This window comes from Gekko japonicus, unplaced genomic scaffold, assembly GCF_001447785.1.
Source record: "Gekko japonicus isolate JY-2015 unplaced genomic scaffold, Gekko_japonicus_V1.1 scaffold4235, whole genome shotgun sequence".
Taxonomy (NCBI): domain Eukaryota; kingdom Metazoa; phylum Chordata; class Lepidosauria; order Squamata; family Gekkonidae; genus Gekko; species Gekko japonicus.
In genome coordinates, this window is record NW_015175500.1 from 56,377 (window position 1) to 82,900 (window position 26,524).

General features: G+C 49.0%; 1 protein-coding gene across 1 annotated transcript in view; it reads left to right on the top strand.

Annotated features, from left to right (window-relative positions):
* Positions 1–25,738, top strand: part of ESF1 (ESF1 nucleolar pre-rRNA processing protein homolog) — a 73,473-nt gene extending 47,735 nt beyond the window's left edge. The window contains exons 11-14 of the mRNA XM_015426006.1: positions 1,692–1,782; positions 18,145–18,218; positions 21,908–22,060; positions 24,954–25,738. Coding sequence (XP_015281492.1) covers positions 1,692–1,782; positions 18,145–18,218; positions 21,908–22,060; positions 24,954–25,241 — 606 coding nt within the window. The 3' untranslated portion in view covers positions 25,242–25,738. The remainder of the gene's footprint in view (positions 1–1,691; positions 1,783–18,144; positions 18,219–21,907; positions 22,061–24,953) is intronic.
* The last annotated feature ends 786 nt before the right edge of the window (positions 25,739–26,524 follow it).

The window sequence follows — 26,524 nt, forward strand, 5'->3', positions numbered from 1 at the left end:
ACATGCAGCCTGCTGGGTGACCTTGGGTCAGTCACAAGTTCTCGCCGAGCTGTTCTCTGAAGAGGAGTTCTCTGAAGAGCTCTCTCAGTCCCACCTACCTCCCAGGGTGTTGTCTGTTGTGCGGAGGGGAAGGGAAAGGAGTTTGTAAGCCGCTCTGAGACTCCAAGTGAAGGGTGGGGTATAAATCCAGTCTCCTCAAATCAGAAATCGCCATCCTAGCCTCTAAACCACATTGGTTCCACCTCCACTGTATTAATTTTGCCATTTATCCAATCCAATTCAAAATTCAGTCCAAAGAGTTTGCTCCCTAAGAAAGTCGCTGCCACAGGTGCCCTGTCCTGGGAGGGTTCTGGCCAGTGTTCCCTCTAAGCTGCGTTAGTGTGAGCTAGCTCACAGTTTTTTAGCCTCCGGCTCACACATTTTTGTCTTTGCTCAGGAAGGATGGCTCCAGAGCAAACTAATTTACTCAGCAGCCAAGTCGCTCGCTCGCTCACAACTTCAATGCCAGTAGCTCACAAAGCAGAATTTTTGCTCACAAGACTCCACAGCTTAGAGGGAGCCTTGGTTCTGAGTTGAAGTATGTTTGCTTTCTTTCTCCCTTCGGCCAGCCAGCAGCTCCACTTCCCCTTTCGGGCCGGGCGAGTTGGCCAGGTTAGAACCGCAAAGCTTTTTCTGAGCCGGAAAGGGTAACAGTGTCATCGGTTTAGGGGCTGCTCTCGTTGAGGGTGGGCTGGTTAGTAACAAGCGGTGGCTGTGAACGAGAGGGACCATTGGAGCCATCTTTCTTCCTCGTCCACTGCAGAGGGCCAGGAGGAAGGGAGATCCAGTCTCATTGGTAATAATTTCCCCCAAAGCTGAAAAAGCATCTGAAGGTTTGTTTGTTTGTTGCACATGCAGTTATTGTCAAGCCCATTCCTGAATCCCACTTTTGTTCTATGGAGTTCAGTGAACACGGTCGTGGAAATCACTTTCTTCTTGCATCCCAGGTCTGTGCCCCGAGGGTCCTGCTTAAAACTCATACGCATCCCAAATATACAAATTCCACTAGTAGAAAACACCATCAAAGATTGTCAAAACAATATATTAAACAATTATAAAGTTGGTGGTGTCACAACAACAACATTAATGCATACTGTAACTATAATAAGACATAAGAGACAATATCTCCTCCTTTGAAGATAAGACATAAAGTCCATGTAGTCAGTGTAACTCGATAGGAGAAGTCCACATAGTCATAACATTTTCCAGACAGCCTTTGCAAAGACGCCCATTCTAGATACTTGGAAGATGCGTTTCCTTCGACTTCTTCAGTTTGCCGACGGTGTAAGTGGAACCTGATTTCAGCAGTTCCAACAGACCACAAGGTTCATAGTGTAAGATGTGAATCATAGGTTCTCAAACTTATCTTCAAAGGAGGAAATATTGTATCATGCCTTATTATATTTAGAGTATGCATTAATGTTGTTGTTGTGACACCACCGACTTTATAATTGTTTAATATATCGTTTTGGCAATCTTTGATGGTGTTTTCTACTAGTAGAATTTGTATATTTGGGACTTCTGTGACACTGGTCTTTTCCCCTTGTTGTTTGAATTTAAAACTCATATGCGGCAGCGTTGTTCACTGCATGAACTTTTATTTGCATTATTAACTAGTAAAAGTCACGCGCTGTGTGTTTTTTTCCTCCCAGGCTGCTGCTGAGGAAATGCCAACTGACGATGAGTGTCCATCTGACGTTGATTTGAACGACCCGTACTTTGCAGAGGAGATGGGGAAGCCAGGTTAGACGTCATTCTTTCTTTCCCATCTACTGAAGGGTAATTCGGGAGAGCAGAGGTCTTTCCGCAGAGACTCCTAAGATAGCTTTGTGGTCTCTAGAAAAGGCCTGCCTTACTCATGGGTAACTGCCTGAAAGAGCAGTAGTCACTGGGGCAAAATTAAGCAAAAATGGAGGACAATACATGGTGTGATGGGCTGGGGTGCCAGTCAAAGGGAGTCCAGAACAGGCCAAGGTCAGGAGCCAAGAAAGGTGCTTGGGGGGGGGGCAACAGTGGGAGGGCTTCTAATGTCCTGGCCCCACTGGTGGACCTTCTGATGGCACTGGTATTTCTGGCCACTGTGTGACACAGAGTGTTGGACAGGATGGGCCTTTGGCCTGATCCAACATTGGCGTCTCTTATGTTCTTAAGAAGACAGTGCAAAGTCCAAAGCCAAGCTGGGGTCAGGAGCCAGGAACACAGAGCCCAGTCCAAAGCCAGGGGGTCCGAAGGTCTAGGTGCAAGAGCCGAGCCGGAGTGGATGCAAGCAGCACGAAACTAACTTGTTGCTTCCACGAAGGGTACTGCCGCCAGTGTGTAGTTAAAGGCTGCTACCAATTAGCCAGCTGCACGATCAGCAAGGCTCCTGGTAGAACTCTGGACTAGCTGAGCGTCTCCCCTGTAGCCTGGCCTCTCTTCGCCTGGTTGCGAAGTTTTGCCACAGCCGCTTCTTTAAACGAGTCACACGTGGGGGTGACTCAGGAGGGCTTTCAGCTTGCAGTTCTTCCTTCTTATCTGGGCCAAGTGTGAAGACAACTGCCAGCTATCCTCCTCTGCTGCTTCAGAGGGGCCAGATGTGGTTTCTGCAGGTTCCGTCAGCTCATCCACGCCCATGACACATGGGGGGTAATGATCTCAGCAGCAGAAAAAAAGTTTGCAGGTACAGGATAGTTAAAAAAAAAGGCAGCGTTTTTTTCCTTAAGATGGTGGAAAGGGCAACTGAATCGAAGAAGGTGTTCAAAATAAGGGCACATCCGTGTCCACTCAGACAAAACCCAGTCCTAACTTATGCTGATGGGCGTCTGAATTGGTGGTAACCCTACAAAGGAGAAGTCTCGGTGGTGATTGAAAGCGTGGTGAATGCCAGCTCGGTTTATCCCAGCCGTGAAGGAATGACGAGGAAAGAGGCCGAACGCAAAACGGCAAATGCGACAGCCGTGACATAAACCTGCTATGCGCCGGCACGGGAATTGCTCCGTGCAGTTCGGGTCATCCGTATCGGAAAGGATATTGCAAAGTTGGAGGAAGTACAGAAAGGGACAACCGATTGGGAAACAGGGCGTCACTTTGGCCTTTTCCACATTACCATTCTAACATAGATGTTATCCGTCATTGGCCCAGTTCCAAGCTAAGTAAAGCGATACAGGGACGGGGGTTTCATGCGGCGAATTTCATTCTGTTGAAGCGATCTGCCCATTTCAAACAACACCACTCCCCCCCTCTCCTTTTTTGCCGCTCAGTCTTCCGTGACCTTTTTAAAATAAATATTCTAAGTTGATAGTTACAACGCTAGACCGATATGACATTTCTCAGTGTATCTCGGTGGTGCCGCTGTAGCACTGAAGTACTATATTGGTCTGGCACTGACAAGATGTGGCGAGTCCGGGCTGTCTAGGGCAGAGGTGATTTGCCATTGATTGCCTCTGTGTAGCAACTCTGGATTTCCTTGGTGGTCTCCCGTCCAAGTACTAACTGGGCTTAGCTTCCGAGTTCTGATCAGACTGGGCTAGCCTGGGCCATCCAGGCCAGGACAGAGGTGGTTTGCCATGGCCTGCTTCTGCGTAAAAGGTAAAGGTTTCCCTTGCTCAAAAGCCAGTCGAATCCGACTCTAGGGGGCGGTGATCATTTCCGTTTCCAAGCTGAAGAGCCAGCGCTGTCCGAAGACATATCTGTGGTCATGTGGCCGGCATGACTAGACGCCGAGGTACACGGAACGCTGTAACCTTCCCACCAAAGCGGTACCTCTTTATCTACTTGCAATTTCTTGCTTTCGAACTGCTAGGTTGGTAGGAGCTGGGGCCAAAGACAGGAGCTCACTCCGTCACGCAGCACTCGGGTCTCGAACTGCTAAACTACCGACCTTCCGGTCTGCAGCTCAGGGTCTTAACCTCTGAGCCACCACGGCCCTCCTGCGTCTGCGTAGCAATCCTCAACTGCTTTGGTGGGTTCCCATTCAAGTACTAATCAGGGCCGACCTCGTTTAGCTTCCAAGATCTGATGATATTGGGCTGGTTGGGGACATCCATTATGTGTCATCGCAAAAGATACATTGACCTTTTGCAATAATTTGATTGTGCTGGATGAATAATAATAATAATAATCTTTCAATTTATTGATTGCTTAATCCTTGCAGAGCTGCTGGCTCTGAGCGATTTACAGTTACTCATTTCACAAGGGACTAACAGTGCTTTATAGGGGTAAGGGAGGACAACACATATAATCTTTACATAGCACACGTTTTGCAGCCGACGGGGATTTGTTCAGTTGTAACTCAGACATGATCCGGACGGCATTTTTCCCGCTTGGCTTGGCTGGATGACTTCAGCTCTTCCTCTCCAGGACTCTTCAGGTCGCATCTCCATACTGCCCCCGCCTGGTCGGAACGGCCCATTACAGGCTTCTTGATGCCGAAGAGATCTTCTAGGCTTTCGATCTTGCGAGCCGAACCTTCCGTTCGCCGGCTAACACCTCCCCCACAGGGAGGGTGTTTGGTGTGCCCACCCTCTCTAAGGAGTGGTACCCATTTTATCTACTCGCCGAAGCTTTCGAACTGCTGGGTGGACGGCGAGCTGGGGACAAGGCTGGTAGCTCACACCAGCGCGGGGCTAGAACTGACAGCAGTCCTGTTCAGCTCAGATGTTACTTGTAACTAGGGGATAAATCCCCTGTGCCACCGCCAATGTTCCCTCTAAGCTGTGGAGTCTTGTGAGCAAAACTTCTACTTGGTGAGCTACTGATATTAAAGCTGTGAGCGAGTGATTTGGCTGCTGCATCAATTAGTTTGCTCTGGAGCCATCCTTCCTGAGCTAAGACGAAAATGTGTGAGCTGGAGGCTAAAAAACTGTGAGCTAGCTCACACTAACTCAGCTTAGAGGGAACACTGGCCACCGCTCCCATGTGTGTGTGAATTAAAAAAAAAAACCAGTAAGAACCCCAGACTTGTATGAAAACTGCTCACAGCCCATTCCCCAAATAACAATTAGATAAAAGTTTATATGGCTGACTAAAGGGAGGTTTGCCGCTTCCTAACCCACACAATGCAAAAGAACATTGTAGAAAAATAGATCTGTGCCAAAAGAAATCCCCTTTCCCGAAGACAGTCCAGCTTCCCAGCACTCTGACATCAGGCTTGGCTTTTGCTCGCAGGCTTCGAAATAGATCTTTAGGTTTGCCCTCTTCCACTGAGCTCCCACTGGTCTCCCCGTCCAAGGGGCCGATCGCATCCGCGCCTGCTCAGCGTCAGCAGGCCTGTTTCCACAAGTGCTTCCTCAGCCATTCATGGGACCCTTAAACGGAATCGTTCCAAATGTTTCCGCTTCAGTGAAAACCTAACGTTCTGAAACCAGGAAACAAGCAAAGCCAGACTCCCAACGGGAGAGAGAGAGAGAGAGAGAGAGAGAGAGAGAGAGAGAGAGAGAGAGAGAGAGAATGGCTGACCGAAAGCCAATGGACAAAAAAGGAGACGAGCCAGTGTGCTACGGCAGTGTCTGAAAGAAGGTTCTGGAAGGACCCAGTTCAAGTCCCCTCTCTGCCCCGAAGCTTTCACCCACCCAAACCTGTTTCATAGAAGCACACTGCTAAGATAGGAACACCTATTGAATAATTATAATGGACTCAAACCCACAGAAAATATTTAAAAAACCAGAATCCGACTTAACTTCGTGGGAAAGAGCACAAATAGAATCAAGATATACTAAAGATAAATGAGTAGGGTTTTTTTGTGCAAAAATAACAGAAATGGACAAGATGATGGTATGTACGGAAGAGAAATTAATTAAGAAATTGTATGTAATAATGTTGGAAGATCATAGAATCATAGAACGTTAGAGCTGGAAGGGACCTTGCAGGTCATCTAGTCCAATCCCCTGCACTCTGCAGGAGCATAGCTGAAAGACAGCCCTACATACCTACAACATCCGCGAAAGATGGTCGTCCATCCTCTGCTTCAAAACGTCCAGCGAATGAGCATCCTCCACCTCCCGAGGCAGACTGTTCCACTGCTCAACCCCTCTTACAGTTGGGAAATTTCTCCTGATATTTAGCTGGTAATGACTCCCTTGTAACTTCCACCCATTAGATCTAGTCTTGCAATCCGGAGCAAGAGAGAATAGATCCGCTCCATCTTCTACACGACAGCCCTTCAAATACTTGAAGACTGCAATCCTGTCCCCTCTAAGCCTTCTCTTTCCCAGGCTAAACAGACCCAACTCTTTCAGCCTTTCCTCATAAAACTTGGATTCCAACCCTCTTCTGGACACGCTCGAGCTTGTGCACATCCTTCCTAAAACGGGGTGCCCAAAACTGGACACAGGACTCCAGGTGAGGCCTGACCATGGCAGAATAGTGCGGAACGACCACCTCCCTTGATCTGAACACAATGCTTCTGTTAATGCATCCTAAGATTGCATTAGCTTTCTTCGCAGCCACATCGCACTGCAGGCTCATGTTTAGCTTGTGATCAACCAGAGCACCCAGATCCCTTTCGCATGTGCTGCTGTCAAGCCAAGTCCCTCCCATTCTATATCTGTGCCTTTGATTTTTTGTACCTAAGTGTAGGACTTTGCACTTATCTCTATTGAAATTCATTTGAAAGATGAAACACAAGACGAAGTAGTGAAAGACTCTATGGTTAAATGGGCACAAAATTTAGGTTATAATATTGATGTAGATCAGTGGTCACAGGCAGGGCTCTTTTTGTAGCAGGAACTCCTTTGCATATTAAGCGACACACCCCTAATGTAGCCAATCCTCCAAGAGCTTACAGTAGCTCCTGTAAAAAGAGCTCTGTAAGCTTTTGGAGGATTGGCTACATTAGGGTTGTGTGGCCTAATATGCAAAGGAGTTCCTGCTACAAAAAGAGCCCTGGCACAGCTATGGAAAACAAATATAAATATGACTAAAGGGCCTGTCACTATCTGTCTGCCTAGGGTAGTTGCCAGAATTCAGGATGGAACAAAGTATACTGCCCTAGGCATTCACACAGTCACAAGCAGGGGTCCTTTCGGGCCGGAGCCCTCCGGAGCGCCGCTCCGGCAGCCCGCGTAGTGGCAAGCCCCGCCCCCGGGTCTCCCGAGCCTGCACAGGAGTGCTGCAGCTCGGGGAGGCTCGGAGAGCCCCGCCCCCGGGTTCTGTGACGTCGCGCGAAAGCGCTGCGGCTCGGGGAGGCCTGGAGAGCCCCGCCCCGGGTCCCCCGGAGTCGCGTGGGAGGAGGCCCAGAGAGCCCCGCCCCCGGGTGTCCTGATGTCGCGCGAGAGCGCTGACGGCTCGGGGAGGCCCGGAGAGCCCCGCCCCCGGGTCCCCCGATGTTGCGCGGGAGCGCTGCAGCTCAGGGAGGCCCAGAGAACCCCGCCGGACCCTCCAAAGGCACGCAGGGATTTGGAAACCTCAGAGGCAAAACGGAGCCAGCGAAGCTGCAGAGAGGGGGACAAGAATGGTTTTCTCTCACTTTTTTAATTTTTATTTTGCGCAAACAGCTCAGGCGGCTTTTGTGTTTGTTGCTAATTCATGGGGAGAGAAAAGGGAGCTGCAGCCGAGCCGCGCTCCGTCGGTTGTGCAGCAAAGGCGGGCCGGGCCTGCGGCGCCTCCCTCCCCCTTGCAAGCCAGCCAGGCTCCCCTGCCTCTGCTCGGCCGGCAGCTGCCTCTCCCTCCCCCGGGCCGCATTCGGCCTATCATCTCTCGGCCCAATTGCCAGCGCGGCTCGGCACCTAGGAGCGAGAGCGGGCGGGGGAAATCATCTGTTATTTTTGAAAAGCCTTCGGCGGAGAGAGGGCTGAGCGGGGAAATTGCCTGGCAGGCCAGGCGCGGCGGGAAGGAGGAGGAGAGGCCTCTTTGGCGGCTTTGCAAACTTATTTGCACCGGACCCGCCGCCGCTCGGCTTTCTCCTGGCTGGCGAGGTGGGACGTCGTCACCCCTTAATAGCTTTCTTTATCTAGGGGGGAAAAACTGCCCAGTGGAGTGGCTGGAGAGAGAGAAATGAAGCCCCCAAATTGGCCGGCGATTGAATAAACTGCCCTGCAGAGAAAGGGAGGACGCTCAGCGACCTCCGCCCCCAGTCGGGGATGGATTGGGAGGCGGGCGCGAACAAGCCCAAATCATGTCGATTTCTCCTCCAAACTAAACATATGAAGCTGCAAACTGAACACAGGACGTTGCTTTATTATACCAGTGTGATGTCAGGGGGTGTGGCCTTCTGACACACTTCCGGTGATGTCAGGGGGCGTGGCATATGCTAATGAGTTATGCTAATGAGCTCCGGGAGCGCTTTTTCTACAAAAAGACCCCTGAATAAGCAGTCCTAAGGATCCAGACAGATACAATGGTTCCACTTTTGTTGTTGTTGTTGTTCAGTCGCACAGTCGAGTCCGACTCTTTGCGACCCCATGGACCATCTCCCGCCAGGCTCTCCTGTCTTCCGCCGTCCTCTGAAGTTTGCTCAATTTCATGTTCGTTGCATCGATGACACTGTCTAACCATCTCATCCTTTGCCGTCCTCGTCTTCTTTGACCTTCAATCTTTCCCAGCACCAGGGTCTTCTCCAGGGAGTGCTCCCTTCTCATTGGGTGGCCAAAGTATTTGAGCTTCAGTTTCATTATCTGGCCTTCCAGGGAACAGTCAGGGTTGATTACTTTTAGGATTGACTGATTTGATCTTCTTGCAGTCCAAGGGACTCTCAAGAGTCTTCTCCAGCACCATAGTTCAAAAGAATGGTTCCACTAGCCATTGAAAAGTCTTCTCATCTTCAAGGCCGTTCCCATATGAAAACGCTTGGGGCGCCGCTTGAGAAACGGTTTGCTAGCATTGCCTCCCTAAACGGCAAGCATTCACACAGACTCTCAGCCTCCCACCGTTTCTCTCCCTACCACCAGGAATGTCAGCGAGGGTGAGCGATTAGCGGATGGTTATATACACTTGCAGTAGCCAGGGAATGGGGTGCAGGTTACGGAAAGCAGGTTGGTAATGCTACAATCATGGCGGCCCTAGTAAAAGGCGAATCCGAGTCTGACAGCAGCGGAAAGTCCTTAGACGTGTTGCAGCTCGCATCTGTGTCCAGCCAGCTACCGATACAATAAATTTGTGTTTCTTTCTAATAATGTCTGAAAAGGTTTCATTCACATGTTTAAGGCACATTTTTATGGTTTTGAGAAAGCAATCTGTTCTGTTCAAAATATCAAGGAAACATGAGAGAGTGGCTGCAACCGAACACTGCTCCAAGGCACCACTATTAAAAAAAAAATTCCACAACTGTTCCAGCCTAGATTATTAACTTTTCGGTAGTAAATTTATTTTTGCCGCAGAAGGCAGAATGGATATTTCCTACTGGCCGATGACGACGGAAAACAAATTCAGATGAATGGGCCCTGGTGGGCTTGTAAAAGAGTTCATACAAATTTAAGAGGGAAAAGGCGTCCTGGAATTCTTACCCGTCGCTTAATATATATTCGGCTTTTTATCAGACCCAAATGGTTGCTTTACAGAACAGTGAAATTTGATGGCTGTTCCTCTTTGATTCCTGGAAACAAAAGTCTGCATGGGAAGCGCGTACAGCGCTGTGGTTGGCTCACTCCAAAACTTTTCTTACTGGGGGTGACTTTTATACTGTTTTGATAAGTAAATGGATTTTCTGGGGGAAATTGTAACAATGAGTTCTGCTGGCTGGGCGAAAAGAAGAAGAAGAATAGATTGGATTTATACCCTTCACTCAGAGTCTCAGAGTGGCTCACAAACTCCTTTCCCTCCCCCTCCCCACAAACAGACACCCTGTGAGGTAGGCGGGGCTGAGAGAGCTCTCTCAAGAACTGCCCTTGAGAGGACAGCCCTGACGGAACTACGGCTTGCCCAAGGTCATCCAGCAGCTTGCAAGTGGAGGAGTAGGGAATCAAACCCGGTTCTCCCGGATTAGAGTTCGCGTGCTCAACCACTACACCAAACCACTACACCAAATAATTGCTTTAATACAATGAACTATAAAAACATAACAGCGGCGATGCTGGATCTGACCAGTGGTCCATCTGGTCCAGCATCCTGGTTCACACAGTAGCCAACCAGATGCCCTCCGTTGGGTCATTGTGTCTAGCAGCAGTTGATGGACCCTGTGTGTGTGTGTGTGTGTGTGTGTGTGTGTGTGTGTGTGTTACATGCCATTCAATTGCTTACAGCAGCCCTATGCATCAATGACCTCCAAAATATCCGATCATTAACAGTCTTGGTCAGATCTTCCAAAACCGAGGCCCCTTGTGGCTTCTTTGACTGAGTCAATCCTTCCTCTTTTCCTGCTGCCTTCCACTTTTCCCAGCATGGTTGTCTTTTCCAGTGAGTCTTGTCTTCTCATAGACCAAGATGGGTGGCCTTGTTAGTCTGTAGCAGCAGAAAAGAGCAGTGACTCACGAAAGCTCCTCCCCTGCCACATATTTTGTTAGTCTTTAAGGTGCTCCTGGACTCTTGTGCCTGTCTTCTCATAATGTGTCCGAAGTACAGTAGCCACAGTTGGCTTACTCCCCTGTCCTCCATGAATTTTTCTACCCCTGCTTTAGTAAACTAGGAGCTATAACTACATCTTGTGGCTGTGAGTTCCACAAGTTAATGACTCAGTGAGTTAAGAAGGGCTTGCTTTTGGATGGAAGTTACCATTGAGGTGTATCCATTTCATCTGCTTCCCGGTTAGGGTTCTTCTCATAGAGTAAGTGCCACACATGAAATACCCTCATAACAGATTTGAAGTTGTTAGTTTCAGAATGTGACAGTTTTCCTGCTAATAACAAATGCTTTGGGGGGGGGATCCTGGATATTCATGTATTTGGGGGAGATACTGCCTTGAGAAAGCCAGTTTGGTGTAGGGGTTAACTGCATCACATGGACTCTAATCTGGGAGAGCCGGGTTTGATTCCCCACTCCTCCACTTGCAGCTGCTGGATGACCTTGGGCAAGCCATAGTTCTGGCACAGCTGTTCTTGGGAAAAGAGCAGTTTCTGTCAGAGCTTTCTCAGCCCCGCCTGAGCCACAGGGTGCCTGTTGTGGGGAGGGGAAGGGAAAGGAGTTTGTAAGCTGCTCTGAGACACCTTTGGGTAGTGAAGGGCGGGGTATAAATCCAATGTCCTCCTCCTCCTCCTCCTCCTCCTCCTCCTCCTCTGTTGCTGCTGCTGCTGCTATAAAACTCACCCCGGGAGTGGTCCTGAATTTGATTCAGGATTCTCGGAAGTTTGAATACTTGAGAAAGCATCCGTGTGTGTAGAGGTAGAATTCTCTAAAGCATTGGCAGTCCTGGATTTGCATCCGTTCACGTTGTCGCCCTCTCCACTTCCTAGCAAATCTCCTGGGACTGGCATGGAGGGCGATTGCTTTCCCCTGTCCTCTTGTAGGGGGCCATGCCAAGTGGCCTTCAACTGTTCCAGACCCAGGGCCCATCTTTAATGCCCAAATGGGACCCACTGAATGGCAAACACATTACAGGAAGTCATATGACATCACTGTCACATGATTTCCTGTTGGTACTTTCCTTGATTGTATCAGTTTCTGTTTTTTATTAATTTTACTGTTAAAATTTACTCCACATCCCAGAATCTATCTCCTTCCTTCCTTCCTTCCTTCCTTCCTTCCTTCCTTTCTTCCTTCCTTCCTTCCGTCTACAGTCCTTCCTTCCTTCCTTCCTTCCTTCCTTCCTTCCTTCCTTCCTTGTTCTGGCACAGCTGTTCTTGAAAAAAAAGAGCAGTTTCTGTCAGAGCTCTCTCAGCTCCACCTACCTCACAGGGTGTCTTTGTGGGAAGGAGAAGGGAAAGGAGTTTGTGAGCCGCTCTGAGACTCCTTTGGGTAGTGAAGGGTGGGATATAAATCCAATCTCTTCTCTTCTTCTCTTCTCCTTCCTTCCTTCCTTCGGAATTCTGATGCAGTGTGGCGAGCACAGCCACGCAATGTGTGCCACAAAATGGCTGCCCCAGGAGGCGGAGCCAGCCACAAAATGGCCGCCACAGCTTACCTCCAGCCAGGCAGTGAAGACCTTCGCGCTGTGGTGGCAGCTGCCGCCGAAGCAACATATTTTTTAAAAATCAGCACAATCCGAAGTCTTGCCAGAGAAAAGTCCCTCCTTGCCCTGCCTACATCCTAAAAACACTTGGCGGCTGCTAGGAAAGGTTGTGGTGGGCACCGTGTTTGGGACCCCCCTGCATTACAGGGTCCGAACCCATGGAGGTTGAAGACCTCTGGCTTACGCGGCTGTGAAGACAGCTTTGCCTTTTGGGTTCTACCCCCTGCCTCGTCCCTCCCCTCCCCGCAGTGTGTAGAAAGGCACAACTAGGGAGGGAACGTCACCCCTTGTGAAGTCAGGACTCCCACCTACTTCCCGTATAAACCGCTTCCCTCCAAGGACATAAGAATACTCCTCATTGAGGGCTGAAGCCACAGACCAAGAAGGCTCAGCTGCAGGATCTACAGATGTGGGTTCTCTGTGCATCAGCTACGAACACAGATGCGGTGGCAGATGGGGGAATAAAGACGGAGCTTAAATTAGAGTTCGCCTTCTGGGAAATGATCTGCCGGGGGGGGGGGGGGGGGGGGGTGGGTATTTTTAGGCTTTTCAGTTCCCCCATCTCTCCTTCTCACATTCTCGATTGGCGTGCCCTAAATCAGTTTTTAAAAAGATGCACTCCGTTGTGGCACTGCACCTTCATAGAGCGATGTGACCAAACGCGGGAATCTTATATCTTCTCTTCTAAGCCAGTCCTTTACCTGTCTTCCTTTACTCCACTACATAGCCAGTTTGGTGTAGTGGTTAAGTGCGTGGACTCTAATCTGGGAGAACTGGGTTTAATTCCCCTCTCCTCCACTTGCAGCTGCTGGATGACCTTGGGCAAGCCATAGTTCTGTCAGAGCTGTTCTCTCTGGAGCAGTCCTCAGAAGGGCAAGGACACTGTAAAGCAACTTGAGACTCCTAGTGAAGGGCAGGATATAAATCCGATCTCCTCCTCCTCTTCTCCTCCTCCTCCTTCTTTCCCCTCTGACTTCTCACAGGTAGTTTTATTCTTTTTCCGGCAAAGGAAGCGTTGACTCTTGAATGCTTATACCCCAAAAATCTTGTGGATCTCTAAGGTGCTACTGAATCTAGGTATTCCTCCCTCCCCCCCATAGCTGTTACCTGTTACTGTATTCCCTATTGGGTGTTGTAAATAAGAAGCGGGAGACTGACCAGTTATGAAAGTGTCAAGTCAAGTTTATTGTAATTGGCTGTTACAAGTTAAAACATACTAAAATTTTAAAGTACAACATCCAAATAGCCTTAGTGTTCGTTTCATATGCCACTCCCTTTATGGCTTGCAAGCACTCGGTATGAGTGTTGTTGGAACTTCCTTTTCCCAAGTTCCCTCTCGTTTTCCGCTATCGTTTGGCACTGTCTCCCTCGTTTCCATGGGCTGATCTGCTGCAATGTTTTCATGGGCCTCCAGGTGTCGCAGAACTCTCTTAGACGTCATTGGCTGAGTGGCTGAGCTTCGACGTCATTGGCTGGGCTGCTCTGAGTAACAGAAGGCCATGTAATCTTTGTATTAGACAACTTAGGGATGGACTTCGTTGGATCCTGTCTCAGTTCCACGCACAGAAGTGTGACTTCCCCCCCCCCCCCGGGATCCTGAGCCTGAAATACCCCCCAAATGATCCCAGAAAACCAGAGGGAAACTGGAGGAAATTGACTTCCCTCCCGCATGCACGAATCTTTCCCACAGGATCCAGCCCATTGGGAAAAACACACTGAATTTTGTGTTTCGAGCCCCGCGGGCAACTTTAGGTTGTGTATAATTTTTTTTTTTTACTGGCGTCTGGCCAGTTCCCATTTGTTGAGCAGCCTTTTCGATGGAAATCAGTGGTACAGATTTTTCCAAATAATCGGAACGAGGAAATTTTCTGGAAAATTATCCACTCTCCCAACTGGGAAGGTGCTTGGATTTAGCGTGTTTATTTTGACTTGTTTTTAGGAAAGTAATTTTAAAAGTGCCTCGTATTACTTTTCACGTCTCAATAGCAATGACGACTTTTAACTGAAGCGTTTGATGAAGGGAAGAAAAACAACAACCACTCAACTGTGTTTTAAGTGGTCAAACAAATTCAGACCCTTATGTGGAAAATATTTTTGTTAGAACAATACTTGTAGAAATATTTAGTCCTTTATTCACTGCTGCTGAGTGGCAGAGCATGCAGAAGGTCCCAAGTTCAATCCCTGGCATCTCTAGTTTAAAGGATGAGATAGTAGAATCAAAGAATCATAGAATGTTAGGATTGGAAGGGACCTTGCAGGTCATCTAGTCCAACCCCCTGCACTCTGCAGGAGCATAGCCGAAAGATAGCCCTACGACATACCCGAAAGATGGCCGTCCAGCCTCCACTTGAAAACGTCCAGCGAAGGAGTACCCACCACCTCCCGAGGCAGTCTGTTCCACTGCTCAACCACTCTGACAGTTAGGAATTTTCTCCTGATATTTAGCCGGTAACGACTCCCTTGTCATTTCCACCCATTAGATCTCGTCTTGCAATCCGGAGTAGGTATTGTGAAAGATTTCAGCCTGAAACCCTAGAGAGCGGCTGCCAGTCATGGGTGACAGTACTGACCTTGAACGAGGTTTGAGTCCCCTGGCGCCTTTAAGACAAAAGAAAGCTTCTACCCAGAAGAAGAAGAGAAGAAGAGATTGGATTTATACCCCGCCCTTCACTAACCAAAGGTGTCTCAGAGCGGCTTACAAACTCCTTTCCCTTCCCACAACAGACACCCGGTGAGGTGGGTGGGGCTGAGAGAGCTCTGACACAAACTGCTCTTTTTCAAGGACAGCTCTGACAGAGCTTGTGACTGACCCAAGGTCACATCAGCAGGTGCAAGTGGAGGAGTGGGGAATCAAACCCGGTTCTCCCAGATTAGGGTCCACGCACTTAACCACTGCACCAAACTGGCAGTGAATTAAACTGAATTAAACTTTGTTGGTCTTAAGAGTGCCATTGGACTCAAACTTTGTTCTATTGACACTCAGACCAACCCGGCTGCCCACCTCAGTCTATTCCAACCTTGATGTACCAAGGGTTGTACATCAGTATAAGGCTGTTTCATGATTGCTGTCTTGGAAGTATCTGAAGGGCTGTCACTTGGAGGAGGGCAGGGAGCTGTTCCCATTGGCAGCAGAGGAGAAGACTTGCAAGAATGGGTTTAAATGAAGGGCGGGAAGGTACCCGGCTGGGTATTAGGAAAAAACTTCTTGACAGTCAGAGTTGTGCGACAGTGGAATCAGCTGCCCAGGGAGGTGGTGAGCTCCCCCTCCCTTGCAGTCTTGAAGCAGCGGCTGGACAAACACTTGTCCAGTTTGGTGTAGTGGTTAAGTGTGCGGACTCTAATCTGGGAGAACTGGGTTTGATTCCCCACTCCTCCACTTGCACCTGGCTGGATGACCTTGGGCAAGCCATAGTTCTGGCAAGAGCTGTCCTTGAAAAAGAGCAGTTTCTGTCAAGAGCTCTCTCAGCTCCACCTCCCTCACAGGGTGTCTGTTGTGGGGAGGGGAAGGGAAAGGAGTTTGTAAGCCGCTCTGCGACACCTATGGGTAGTGAAGGGCTGGGTATAAATCCAATATCTTCTTCTTTTTCTTCAATAAATGAGACATCTCTCTTTGGCGAACCTGGGAGCTTCTCTCTGACTCCAGTTTGGTGTAGTGGTTAAGTGTGCGGACTCTAATCTGGGAGAACCGGGTTTGATTCCCCACTTCCACCTGGCTGGATGACCTTGGGCAAGCCGTAGTTCTGATAAGAGCTGTTCTTGAAAAAGAGCAGTTTCTGTCAAGAGCTCTCTCAGCCCCACCAACCTCACAGGGTGTCTGTTGTGGGGAGGGGAAGGGAAAGGAGTTTGTCAGCCACCCTGAGACACCTTTGGGTAGTGAAGGGCCATGAGGTGTAAATCCAATCTCTTCTTCTTCTTCCCTTGTCAGGGATGCTCTGGGCTGATCCTGCAAGTGGGCAGGGGGTTGGATTAGGTGGTCTCTGTGGCCCCTTCCGACCCTTGTGGCTCTATGATTCTGTGTGCTCAAGATGCAGGAATTGTTGTCAGTCGTTAAACTAACAGTAATCCAAAGTTCTGGGAATATTTTGGATGACAAAAATCGGCCACAGTTGGCTGCATTAAAAAAAAAAATCCTTCCCTGACCCGGATAGCTCAGGCAAAACCAATCTCGTCAGATCTCAGAAGCTAAGCAGGATCGACTCCGGCAAGGACTTGGGTGTGGGGAGACCTCCTTGGAATACCAGCAGTCGGGAGGTGGAGGCAGGCTTCATTCAGCCCCCTCTCTGAATATTCTCCAGGCCCCCAGTAGGGGTCAGTCTCACCAGAGGTCGCCATGACTTCCAGGTGCACATGCACACACATATAAGAAAGTGCCACTGAGTCACCGCCGACTTAGGGCAATGCCTGATGGGAGTTCCAAGGCCAGAGACCAACAGAAGCGGTTTTGCCACTGTCTGCCTCTGCATAGCCACCCTGGCCTTCCTTGGTGGTCCCCCATCCAAGCACTGACGAGGGCTGGCCCTGCTTAGCTTCCAAGAGCTAACGAGATCGGGCTAGCCGGGGTCGTCCAGCTCGGAGCCAGTCTCTTGGTACACTTAGACAATGACTGAGATCCGGTGACCCTGCCTTCTCCCACCACACGTGAGAGTGGACAGCAGACATGTAGAGGGTGGTGCGGAGTTGTGTTCTGTTGCCCCAGAAGGTCGGACCAGAACCAATGGGTTGAGCATAAGAACATAAGAGACGCCAATCTTGGATCAGGCCAAAGGCCCATCCAGTCCAACACTTTGTATCACACAGTGGCCAGAAATACCAGTGCCATCAGGAGGTCCACCAGTGGGGCCAGGACATTAGAAGCCCTCCCACTGTGGACCCCCCCAAGCACCAAGATGACAGAGCATCACTTCCCCCAGAGTCCCTATCTATACCTTGTGGCTAATAGCCACTGATGGACCTCTGCTCCATATGCTTATCTAATTCCCTTTTGAAGCTGTCCATGCTTGTAGCCGCCACCACCTCCTGTGGCAGTGAATTCCAAGTGTTAATCACTCTTTGGGTGAAGAAGTACTTCCTCTTATCCGTTCTAACCCGACCGCTCAGCAATTTTATGGAGTGAAATTTCATGGGTTGAAATTAACTCGGAAGAGTTTTCAGCTGGACATTAGGAAGAACTTCCTGACAGTTAGAGGGGTTCCTCAGTGGGACAGGCTTCCTCGGGAGGTGGTGGGCTCTCCTTCCTTGGAGGTTTTCATACAGAGGCTAGGTGGCCACTGGACAGCCATGCGGATTCTGTGAACTGAGGCAGATCACGAGAAGGGAGGGCAGGAAGGGTCGCCTCAGTGCTTAGTTCTCGTGGCCCTTTCTTACATGCCGTGTTGAGATCAGGAAGCAGTTTTTCTCCAGGCCAGTTTGGCTGAAGATCCTTGAGGTTTTTTGTCATTATCTGGGCGTGGAACAGCAGTTACTGTGGTGTGTGTGGGGGGGTATTTATGAATTTCCTGCCTTGTGCAGGGGGTTGGACTAGATGACCCTGGAGGTCCCTTCCAACTCTATGATTCTATGTATGATGTTTCCTTTGAACTGCAGCCTCTCATGCCATACAGGATGCTGGTTTAGAGAGCCCCTGAACTCTAGTAGTGCTTTCGGAGGGGGGGTAGTGGGGGCTGCTGGTGCTGGAAAAGGGAGCTGAAAGTCCCCCATACACAGGTAGAATCCCACCTTGGAACCTGGCCAAAACGTGGTAGTTAGCCTAACGGTTATTGCATTTATGTAGCGCTTTTCATGGAACATGTACTAAGCCCCAATTGCTGGATCTTACGAATAGTTCTCAGAGAATGCTGGGGAAGGTTTTCATGGTCCTTAACACCTCCTTCTGCTTGATTTTGACTTGGATAGTTTGTGGTTGAGGAATTTTCCGTGAAGATGTGTTGCTTGATTTAGGTCCCGTTTTGGTCACTGAAGTCATCTTTGAGCCTCTGGTGTTGAAAGTTGCAGTGGGGGGGGAGCTCACACTTTCTTATATTCTCCCACTGGGAAAAGTTATCCTTGCATGTTTCAATCCTCCTCCTTATTTGCACTGTATTTACGATCAGGTCTGAATAAGAAGTCGAAGAAATTCAAGAGAGAAGGAGATGCCCAGGAAAAAGAAGACACGGAAAAACATAAGGTAGAAGACCGAATACGCGAAAGCAGTGTTAAGAACTAGACAATGGAATGTGGTCTACGCAGTAGTTTGGCGCTGTTACTTTAAACCTGAAAGCGTTATATGTGACCCTCAGGCGTGCCAACAGTGTCATTCTGAAACCCTGAGACTGTTAAGAACTAGACATAGGAATGTGGTCTTGTGAATACACAGTAGTTTGGCGCTGTTACTTTAACCCTGAAAGCATCATGTTCAGTGTTCCCTCTAAGCTGAGTTAGTGTGAGCTAGCTCACAGTTCTTTAGCCTCCGGCTCACACATCTTTGTCTCCGTTCGGGAAGGATGGGGCTCCAGAGCAAACTAATTCATGCAGTGGCCAAATCACTCGCTCACAACTTTAATGCCAGTAGCTCACAAAGTAGAATTTTTGCTCACAAGACTCCACAGCTTAGAGGGAACATTGATCATGTTTGACCTGCAGGTGTGCCAACGCTGTCATTCTGAAACGCTGAGACTGAAAGTTGTATTCGGTGAAAAACTGACTGCTTTTGAAGTTTTTCATTTCGATCGTTACTCTTTTAAAATGTGTCTGTGTCGCCCACTCTTAGGAAGCTGAGAATGGCTTCCATCTCCCATCTGAGAGCCAGGTTGGTGTAGTGGTTAAGAGCGGCAGACTCTGACCTGGAGAACCGGGTCCGATCCCCCACTTCCCCACTTGAAGCTAGCTGGGTGGCCTTTAGGCAAATCACAGCACCCTCAGTCTACAAATAAGCATTGCTTGCCACCTAGTGGTGCCAGAAAAAGCTACAGCTTCGGCAGCCAAACAATCCTTTCTGGGATCTCTGGGCCATTCCAGGAGATTTGTGTATTTATCTATCAAATTTCTACCTCGCCCTCCCAGCCAAGGCTGTATTCCTTGGAGGTCTCCCCTCCAAATGCTAGCTAAGGCCAACCCTGCTTAGCTTCCAAGTTCTAACGGGATCAGGCTAGCCTGAGTGACCCCAAGGCAGGTGCGGCCCTGTTACCTGCAGAGAAAAGCCCTCTTGAATAGTTCCTTTGTGTGTTTGACGTGGCACGCAGAACTAGCAGTTTTTATATATTCTGCCCACCCCGCCTACGCATCTTTTAAGCTGCTTTCATGTATTGGCCTTAATGATTAAATCCATCTTTTTGTTAAACCATTAAAAAAATATAGCCTATTTCTTTTTTAGTCTGCATTTCAACCAAGACATGCATTTGTTCGGCCATTCCAAATCGTCATTTCCAGTGGTTAAATCTCAGTATTCGGGTCTTTGTGTACACGTTGACTGTAGTTCTACAGTAGAGCCTTATTAACCGCCATTAAGCTTTCTTGGCACACTCCTGAAGAGCGTTCACCGAGACGAATAGGCTGCTGTTGTGACCATATGCAGCTCCTCGCCTCTCACGTATGTTGTTTACTTCAAAAAACCCAAATTGGCTGGCTGTCTTGAAGACCTTGGGAATTAATGAGACCTGATGTTTGACTAACAGAAGGAAATCCGGCTAAGAACACACTGGAAAATAAGAGACCGCTCAAAGCGTACTGGAGTGGTTGACTCAATATGGTGTAATTAGTTGCAGAAAAGGGAAACTAAAATGATAAAAGGGGGTGTAACACCTTCCCTATGAAGAAAGGTTAAAAGGGTTGGGGCTCGTTAGCTTGGAGAAATGACGATTGAGAGGGGGCATGATAGAGGTTTACAAAATTACACATCGGATGGGGAAGATAGAGAAGGAAGTATTTTTCTCCCTTTCTCACAATACGATAACTCGTTGGCACTCAGTGAAATTAAGGCTTAAAACAGATAAAAAGAAGTACCTCTTCAGCCAAAGAGTAATTAAGAACATAAGAGATGCCAATGTTGGATCAGGCCAAAGGCCCATCCAGTCCAACACTCTGTGTCACACAGTGGCCAGAAATACCAGTGCCATCAGGAGGTCCACCAGTGGGGCCAGGACATAAGAAGCCCTCCCACTGTTGACCCCCCCCCCAAGCACCAAGAAGACAGAGCATCACTTGCCCCAGAGCCCCTACCTATACCTTGTGGCTAATAGCCACTGATGGACCTCTGCTCCATATGCTTATCTAATTCCCCTTTGAAGCCGCCCATGCTTGTAGCCGCCGCCACTTCCTGTGGCAGTGAATTAAAATGCTGCAGGAAGTGGTGGAGGCTACGAGCATAAGCTTCAAGAGGGGATAGGATGAACATATGAAGCAGAGGTCTATCAGTGGCTATTAGCCACAAGGTACAGATGGAACACTTTCTCTGGGGCAGCGATCCTCTGTATTCTTGGTGCTTGGGGGGGGGGGGCAACAGGGGGAGGGCTTCTGGGGTTCTGGCCCCACTGGCAGACCCCCTGATGGCCCCTGGGTTTTGCCCACTGTGTGACACAGAGTATTGGACTGGATGGGCCTTTGGCCTGATCCAACATGGCTTCTCTTACGTTCTTATGCGTGGAGTGGTGATGCTGTGTATTCTTGGTGCTTGTGGGGCAAGACTGAAAGGGCTTCTGGAGTTCTGGCCCCTCTGGTGGACCTCCTGATGGCCCCTGGGTTTTGGCCACTGTGTGACACAGAGTGTAGGACTGGATGGGCCATTGGCCTGACCCAACATGGCTTCTCTTATGTTCTTATGTCTGCGGCAGTGATGCTCCGTCTTCTTCGTGCTTGGGGGGTAAGAGTGGGAGGCAGGGGTCATTTCGTAGAAAAAGAGCTAGGGGAACTCATTAGCATAACTCATTAGCATAACTCATTAGCATATGCCACACCCCCTGACATCACCAGAAGTGTGTCATAAGGCCACACCCCCTGACATCACCGGAAATGTGTCATAAAGCCACACACCCCGCCCCCAACGGTCCCGGCTGCCACCTCCGGCCTTGCAGCTCCACTGCCGAGCCCCACGAGGGGCCCGGCGGTGGACCTGCAAGGCTGGCGGGAGTGCAAGGAAGCCCCGCGAAGGCCCTCCCTGGCCCCAGGCAGGCAGGGGTGGGGAGAGGCAGGGAGGAAGCAACTTACCCTCCCTCGTTGGCCTGGATGGGCCTTTGGCCTGACCCAACAGGGCTTCTCTTGTGTTCTTAATTGCTACCCTGCCGGAATACTAACGATACTTACCATTACACATGTGATGTCTGGGGTGGTTCCAGCTGCTCCCCCGGCACGTGGCCTCCACACGCTGTGAGTCAGAGGGACTAGTCCTGGCCTGTAACTGGATCCCCCCCCTGTTACGTTCCGACCCAGAGCAATGCCACCATCTGGGTCACACACAACCTTTAACATGTGTCAGAGCCGTGCGCCCTCCTTTGCGTTCCGAGAACTGCCTCAGGGGAGCATGACACCATTGTTAAAATTAGGCACATCTCCCAACCTCAGCAGTGTCTCGAACCGAAAATGACCTGACAGCCCGATGTAGAAAGGAAGAAAGATACGAAAATATACTAAAATCGCAGAGACCAGCCTAAGAATTGTTGGCCCAGCCTCGATGAGAGTTGTGTCCTTAATTCCCCGCGCAGCCCAATGAAGCGGTCTCATCCTTGCCAATGAAAAAGTTCTGTAAACAGATAGTCCCATCGTAGCAGTCCCTGTTGCGCGTTAATAACACGGTCCTCGGACCGGGGACATGGGCAACATCTGCAGCCCATACCCCGCGAAACGTTGCGCCAACCGAATCCTGTCTCTTTCTGATCGCCACAGGCCGAAATGGCTCTGCTGCTGATGGACGAGGGGGAGGAGGAGGACGGGAGGAGCCACTTCAACTACGACAGGATCGTGCAGCAGCAGAACCTGAGCAAGAAGAAGAGGAAGCTGTTAATGAAGAAGGAGGAACTGCTGACGGATGACTTCCAGGTAACGCCGCGGGGTCCCGCGTCCCGGAATGCAGCGAAAGAGGCCGGTCGTTTTTAGTTAATGGATCAGTAACTTGTGTGATCACTAGTGTTCCCTCTAAGCTGAGTCAGTGAGAGCCGGCTCACAGTTTTTTAGCCGCCGGCTCACCCATTTTTGCCTTAGGCTCAGGAAGGAGGGCTCCAGAGCAAACTAATTTATGCCGCAGCCAAAGCGCTCGCTCACAACTTTCATGCCAGTCAGTGTTCCCTCTAAGCTGAGTCAGTGTGAGCTAGCTCACAGTTCGTTAGCCTCCGGCTCACCCATTTTAATCTTAGGAAGGAGGGCTCCAGAGCAAGCTAGTCTACGCAGCAGCCAAATCGCTCGCTCACAACTTCAATGCCAGTTGCTCACAAAGTAGAATTTTTGCTCACAGGGCTCCACAGCTCAGAGGGAGGACTGGTGATCATATGTGCAGAAACACCCTTTTTGGGTCATTCTTTAGTCAAGGGGGGAGGGGCAGCTAAAGGACTGAATTCCGGATTATGATTCCGCAGGCATTTCGCACCGCCAGATTGGGAAAGTTAAAACTTTTTTTTTTTGGTAATTTTTTGCATTGTCGTGCGTGTGCAGCCGTGCCTGGAAGTCATGGCAACCTCTGGCGACCCCTACAGGGGCATGGAGGATAGTCAGAGAAATGGCTCGACAGCCTGCCTCTGCCTTCCCGGCCCTGGTATTCCTTGGAGGTCTCCCTTCCAAATACTTGCCAGGGTTGGCCGTGCTTAGCTTCCGAGATCTGACGAGATCGGGCTTGCCTGGGCCATCCAGGTCAGGGCTAGGAAAGCTTAAACTTAACGTTCTGTATCTAGTGCATTTCACTGTCAAGATTTTCCTCTTCTTCCTCCCACTGAGTCCCTCTGAAATTTGTCTGGCGTCAGCAGGACCAGCGCGGGTTCCATGGTGTCTGCAGACACAGCTTTCCCAGCACCCGCCCTGTGTTTTTAGAAAGTGGATGTGGCCCCGTGGGCCTTTCAGCCAACAGAGCTTCCGATTGGCCGCTGGAGAGTTGATAGGCCGTGCAGATTTTTAACAACATTGCTTTGGTGGCGGCGGCAGCCACCTCAGAGGGCAAGGGTATTCACTGTGCGGTTGGAGGGAAGCCACGGCAGCCATTTTGTGGCTGGCACCGCCTCCTGCAGCAGCCGCCATTTTGAGGCAAGCACATTGTGTCTTGCTGTGTTCGAATTCCAAAGGCCGTTACAGGCTTAAAAAGGTTGGGGGCAGTGTTCCCTCTAAGCTGAGTTAGACTGAGGCAGCTCACAGTTTTTTAGCCTCCGGCTCACACATTTTTGTCTTAGCCCAGGAAGGATGGCTCCAGAGCAAACTAATTTATGCAGTAGCCAAATGGCTCACTCACAACTTTAATGCCAGTCACTCACAAAGTAGGATTTTTGCTCACAAGACTCCACAGCTTAGAGGGAACTTTGGTTGGGGGATCCTGTTTTAACCATAGTTTCATGGGATATCTGAACTGAGCCTTGGGGAATTGCGTGTGGGGGATAATATGGGCTCCCCCCCCCCAATTTTTTTCTAAACTCTTCGGGGCTTGAGCAAACTAATTTTCCTTCCTCTGTTTTCTTCCTTTGAACCGACGCTCATCGTCCCGTGCTCCTGAAGCATATTCAGATATTGTAAGACCAGTTTTGGGAGGTCCCCCCCTTTCTGGCAAATTCACAAAGTTTCATTGTCCTGCATACTTGGGGAATTCCCTCCCCCAAAAAATATATATATACGTAGAGGTTTCTGTCTTGCTTGGGGGCAGTCTGATCTTGCTGCTTTTATCATCCACATACTTGCCAGCCAGTTTCCTATTAGGAATAAGAATGTCAACAGTCGTGTACGAAGTGCTGGTACAAATGTTTGTTTTTCTGCGAGTCTGTGCGTTTGGAGCCAACACGCAGCAAAATAAGCGCATATTTCGTCTATGAAAATGTGAGTGCTGTTGTTTCCTACACTGCAATTTCCTCCAAGTAGGTAAAGAATGAAGAAGTTCCAACATAATTGACACCAGTGTTCCCTCTAAGCTAAGTTAGTGTGAGCTGGCTCAGAGTTTTTTAGCCTCCAGCTCACACATTTTTGTCTTAGCTCAGGCAGGAGGGCTCCAGAGCAAACTAATTTATGCAGTAGCCAAATTGCTCACGCACAACTTTAATGCCAGTAGCTCACAAAGTAGAATTTTTACTCACAAGACTCTACAGCTTAGAGGGAGCACTGATAATTTTCTATCTACTAACGAATTAGTATCATCATGTATTGATACTGTGCTTTATTTTAACTGAACTTCACCTGGCTGGAAACTGCTACCCCAAGATGGAGGCGGTTGCATTTTATATATGTTGTTAAGGTCAACATTGTCTAATTGTGGGATGTCAAACAAGCGGCCCAGGGGGCCGGATCAGGCCCCCGGAGGGCTTCCATCAGGCCCATGGTGGAACTGGCCGTCTCCTGCTTCCAGTTCTGCTGCTGCTGCTGCATCATAGCTTGCTTCGCCAGACTCTCTCAATCGCTCAGCCATTTCATGTTTTCCCCTGGGTCCTGGACTCACAACTCTGAGCCTGAGATTTCTGTGGTGAATGTCAATAAATCAAAAGTAGGTTTGCAGCTTACAGAGCTAATGTTTTGAGCATGTTTTTATTTTAAGTTAAAAAAATAATCCTTGTGTTTGGGTCCTTTATAAAGTTTATATCTCCACTACCTGGCATTACATTTTATGACACACGTGGCCTGGCCCAACAAGGTCTCATTTATGTCAGATTCGGCCCTCATAAGAAATGAATTTGACACCCCTCTAGTTTTTCCCCCTTTCTAAAAAAATGCAACAATGAACAATAACCCTTTATTCTTGTACTGTTCCTAGGTAAATGTTGCTGACGCCAGGTTCCAAGCCATGTATACTTCCCATCTGTTTAATCTGGATCCTTCCGATCCAAACTTTAAGAAAACAAAAGCAGTGGAAAAGATTCTGGAAGAGAAAGCTCGTCGAAGACAGCAGGGGAACGTGGAGGCGGCGGAGGTCGGAGAGAGTGTGGCGGAGAAGGAAACAGTCGCTAAGAAGTCTGTCGATCCTGCGTTATCGATGCTGGTAAAATCGGTGAAGAATAAAACCGAACAGTTTCAAGCAAGGAAGAAACAGAAAGTCAAATAAGCGGGACTTCATTTTTTACTGACAATATGGGGCGGGGGGGGGGAAGCAGCTGTGATTTTCTAAAGGAATCCAAGCTAATATCGGTTCAGGGGTGAACACACGCCTCGTCCAGAACTCTTTTATTTTCTGTGTTTTTTTGCCAGCCCAGATGGAGAGAAAAAAAATTAGTTGCCAAATGAGTCTTGACTTAAGTCTGTTCTGAGAACAATGTGAGATTTTCTTAAAACAAACTCCCTCAGTTTGATTTGTATAAATCGATGTTGTCATTTTTACATGATGGCCGAGGGCATTGGCTCTCAAGAGTGTCAGTGAACTTCAGAGAAGTTATTATTATTTTTAAATGTTCCACTTAAGATTCAAGATTTGAGAAGGTTGTATCGTTCCCTCAGCGTGTGGCTTAACCCATGCTGAAGAAAAATACTGGATGATTATTTGAGTCCTGTGGCACCTCTGAGACCTACGAAGTTTTATTCTGGGTATAAGCTTTTGTGTGCACGCACGTATCTGAAGAAGTGTGCCTTGCACACGGAAGCTTATACCCAGCCTAAAACTTTGCTGGTCTTACAGGTGCCTGACTGGACTCCAACTTTCTTCTGCTGCTTCAAGACCAACAGACCAACACCTGGATTATCAGGGCTATTTTGGGGGCAGGAACGCACAGGAACAGAGTTCCGGCTGGCTCCCAAGTTGGCCACGCCTAGCAGGAACTCATTAGCATAATAGGCCACACCCAACAGCAGAAACTCATTAGGATTGGCTACATTAGGGGTGTGTGGCCTAACATGCAAAGGAGTTCCTGCTACAAAAAAAGGCCCTGGGTTTTGACAACAAACAAGGTAAACAGAATAAGAAGCTAAAGGTGGGTGTGGCTGGATGAGCACACTTCTGGTAACATGGGGGTGCGGCCTAATGTGCTAATGAGCTGTGCTGTCAGGGGTGTGGCCCAATATGCTAATGAGTTCATGCTGTTGGGTGTGGCCTATTATGCTAATGAGTTCCTGCTGGGTTTTTTCTACAAAAAGAGCCCTGATTTGTTCACTTATTTATATTTATTTTTTAAATATATATATCTACCCACCTTCCAAAAAGCGGCATTTGAAATGGCCTCCTCAACTTAGAAATAATTTAAGTAAGAAAACTAAAGCAGCCAAGTGAAACTCTTATATCCTTTTCAGCTCGTGTATATTAAGCTTCACTGCCAGCAGGGCTCTTTTTGCAGCAGGGACTCCTTTGCATATTAGGTGACGACACACCCGTAATGTAGCCAATCCCCCAAGCAGTAA